The sequence below is a fragment of the Phocoena phocoena genome, chromosome 18, assembly GCF_963924675.1.
Source record: "Phocoena phocoena chromosome 18, mPhoPho1.1, whole genome shotgun sequence".
NCBI classification, from domain to species: domain Eukaryota; kingdom Metazoa; phylum Chordata; class Mammalia; order Artiodactyla; family Phocoenidae; genus Phocoena; species Phocoena phocoena.
The window spans coordinates 5231527-5234174 of record NC_089236.1 but is presented as its reverse complement, the minus strand read 5'-3'; the positions used below and the strand labels follow the sequence as shown (position 1 = coordinate 5234174).

The 2648-nt window shown below is 67.1% G+C and overlaps 1 protein-coding gene across 1 annotated transcript; it reads right to left on the bottom strand.

The window, feature by feature from the left end:
* Positions 1–1049: 1049 nt before the first annotated feature.
* GSX1 (GS homeobox 1) lies at positions 1050–2317 on the bottom strand. The gene is made up of 2 exons (XM_065896273.1): positions 1906–2317; positions 1050–1429 (listed from the first exon to the last, which is right to left on the bottom strand). Exons 1-2 carry the CDS (start codon positions 2315–2317, stop codon positions 1050–1052), a joined length of 792 nt encoding a protein of 263 aa, XP_065752345.1.
* Between the last annotated feature and the right edge of the window lie 331 nt (positions 2318–2648).

Genomic DNA, 2648 nt, shown 5'->3' with positions numbered 1-2648 from the left:
ACAGGGCTCTGCTCTCTCCTGCAGGGGTGCACCTTGCCCGAGTCGGACAGGAGACCGGGGAGCGCACCCGGTCGGTGGGCGCCGAAGGCGGAGTCTCGGGGGCTGAGGGTGCAGAGAGGGCTTGACGAGCTGCGAGGAGAGGAGCGGAGCTGGACTTCGCCACCCAGCCCCGCCCGGCCCCAGCAGGAAGCCCCAACCTGCCTGGGGATCCCGAGCCACGTGGATTTCTAAGAAAAAAAAAAGTTTATTTAAACTTTTGTACATAAATAAATAAATAAATATCTTCTGGTATTACAGAGACCTTACAGTTACAAGCTAGGCTGGGGCGGGGCCGGGGTCTGGGAGAAGAGGGGTCGTCAGAGGCAGAGAGCCGGCCTCTGGGGGAATGCAGAGCGTCGCCGAAACAAAGTGAATCGGTTTCCCCAACACGAATACCACGGGAGGCAATTTCGCTCGTGGGAGAGGAGCCATGGGCACAGCAAGGTCTGATGGAGGGACGACTGAACTTCGAGGAGCGGAAGAGAAAGGAAAAGAAAAACAAAACCCAGACGTTCATCAATGTGTCTGGGGGGGTGGGAGCGTGGATAAATCACCGCAGGAAAGAGGTGGGGAGGGAAAGACGTAAAGGGGGGAGGGGGGAGCGAATGGGCACCCGAGGCGTCAAAGGCCGAGCTTGACCCAGGGTGGAGAAAGGGGAGGAAGCGAGGAAGCCTGAGCCAGTCCAGAGAGGGCGGGCGGGGAGGCGCCGGCGGCCAGCAGGGCGCTGGGCCGGGCCGCTGTGCTGCGTGACTGAGAAGGATTCGCGCGCGTGCAGTGTGTGCACAGCTCGGAGTCCGCTTTGGACGGCCGCGGGCCCTGGGGTAGGGATAGCAAGGTCAGGTGTGCCAAGCTCTCGGCGCTTCCCAGGGCCGGGGACCTCCGCAAAGCCGTGCCAAATCCGTGCGCGGCCGCCATTTGGCAGTGGGTGCCTGGGAAACGGTGCTGCGTCCCAGGACCAGTCTTTGAGCCGCGGGGAGTGTCTGGGATGGGCGACCCGGGGAGGCGTGCGCCTAGGGAGTGACTGTGAGATCCCGGTCGTCCTTCCCCGATGAGGATGGAGACATGGGCAATTCGTCGTCATCCTCGGAACACTTGGCTGAGGAGAGCGACGCGCACTTGCAGCCTTGCGGTGCGCCCCCGCCGGCACCCGCATTCCCGCCGCCGCCGCGGTGGTTGCCGCCTTTGCCTTCCTTCTTGTGCTTCACCCGGCGGTTCTGGAACCAGATCTTCACCTGCTTCTCCGACAGATTCAGGTAGGTCGCGATCTCGATGCGGCGCAGGCGGGACAGGTACATGTTTGAGGCGAACTCGCGTTCCAGCTCTAGCAGCTGCGCGCTGGTGAACGCCGTGCGCATCCTCTTGCTGCTAGGCAGCTGGTTCGAGCTGTTGTCTGGAGTGGGTAGGGGTGCAGACACGGAAGCGATCAGACCCTTCGCTGTGGGCCCGATCCTCCGGTAGGCGGCCGTCAGAATCCCGGGTCTTTGGTCTCTCACCCACCTCTTTGCCCTGAACACAATGCACAGCGGCGTAACCGCGGGTGCCTCCTCGCCAAGCCTCGGGACCCTGGTACTCCCGGAGTCACGCGGCCCCCGTGCTCCCTTCTGGAGCGCCCTGAGCCCCAGCCCTCGTTTCGTCCTGGGAGCCCCCGCCAGGGCCTGGACCTTCTGCCTCACCCTCCCTCCCCGTGTCCTGTCCCGTCCCTCCAGCCGCACGCCACCCAGAGTGTCCACTCAGGGGCCCGAAATGGCCCTCATCGCCCGCAGAACGCCCAGGGTCCTCATCCCCCATGCCCGCCTAGTCAGCTTTCGTCTGCCCGGTCCCGTCCCTCCCCGCCCCACCTCCCCACTCCCCCACTCCCCGCCTTACCCAAGGAGATGCAGTGGAACTGCCTGGGGTCGGGCAGCGGATAGGAGGTCTGGTACAGCGCGGCGGCGGCCGCGGCGGCCGCGGGACCGTGAGCGACCCCGGGCGACACGGCCGAGTGCTGGCGGCCCAGGGGCGCGTGGCAGTATTGCGAGCCGAAGGACGGGAAGGACGCCTTGAGCAGAGGCAGCGCGGGCGGCCCGGGGGGCCCGTGCAGCTGCGAGGCGGTGACGCAGAGCGGGCACACGCACAGCAGCCCGGCCTTGCGCGCGTGGCAGGCGCCGGGCGAGAGGCCGTGCAGGGCGTGCGGCGGCGGCACCGCGTAGGGAAAGAGCGGCGGCGGGCTGCCCTCCGGCGCCTTCTTCTCGCCGGCCTCGCGCAGCACCAGCGAGTCCACGAGGAAGGAGCGCGGCATGGCCCCCGTGCGCGGTCGCCCCGCCGCCAGCCCGCTCCCGGCGCCCCGCGGACCTCGGGGCTCACCACGCACCTCCCCGGGCCGCGGCCGCGCTCAGCTGCCTCTTCCGGGGAGGCCGGAGGCGCCGCTGAAGCCGGGGCTGGAGGCGCCTCCGCTGCTGCCGCGGGCGCCGCCCAGAGAGCGCGGGGTGCTGGCCAGCACTAGTGGTGCTGAAAGGCGCCGGCGGCGCCGCTTAAATAGGACTATTGCCATGTGATGGGCTACGCCAGGAGCGGCCGGGGCCTCTCAATAGGGTTTTTGTGCCTTTTCTCTTGGCATTCACTCTGCACGC

Excerpts from the sequence above, each read along its gene's own strand:
- GSX1 (XM_065896273.1), bottom strand. The coding sequence starts at position 2,317 with ATGCCGCGCTCCTTCCTCGTGGACTCGCTGGTGCTGCGCGAGGCCGGC. Across the intron at positions 1,430-1,905 it reads GTTCCACTGCATCTCCTTGG|ACAACAGCTCGAACCAGCTG; the intron begins GTAAGGCGGGGA and ends TACCCACTCCAG.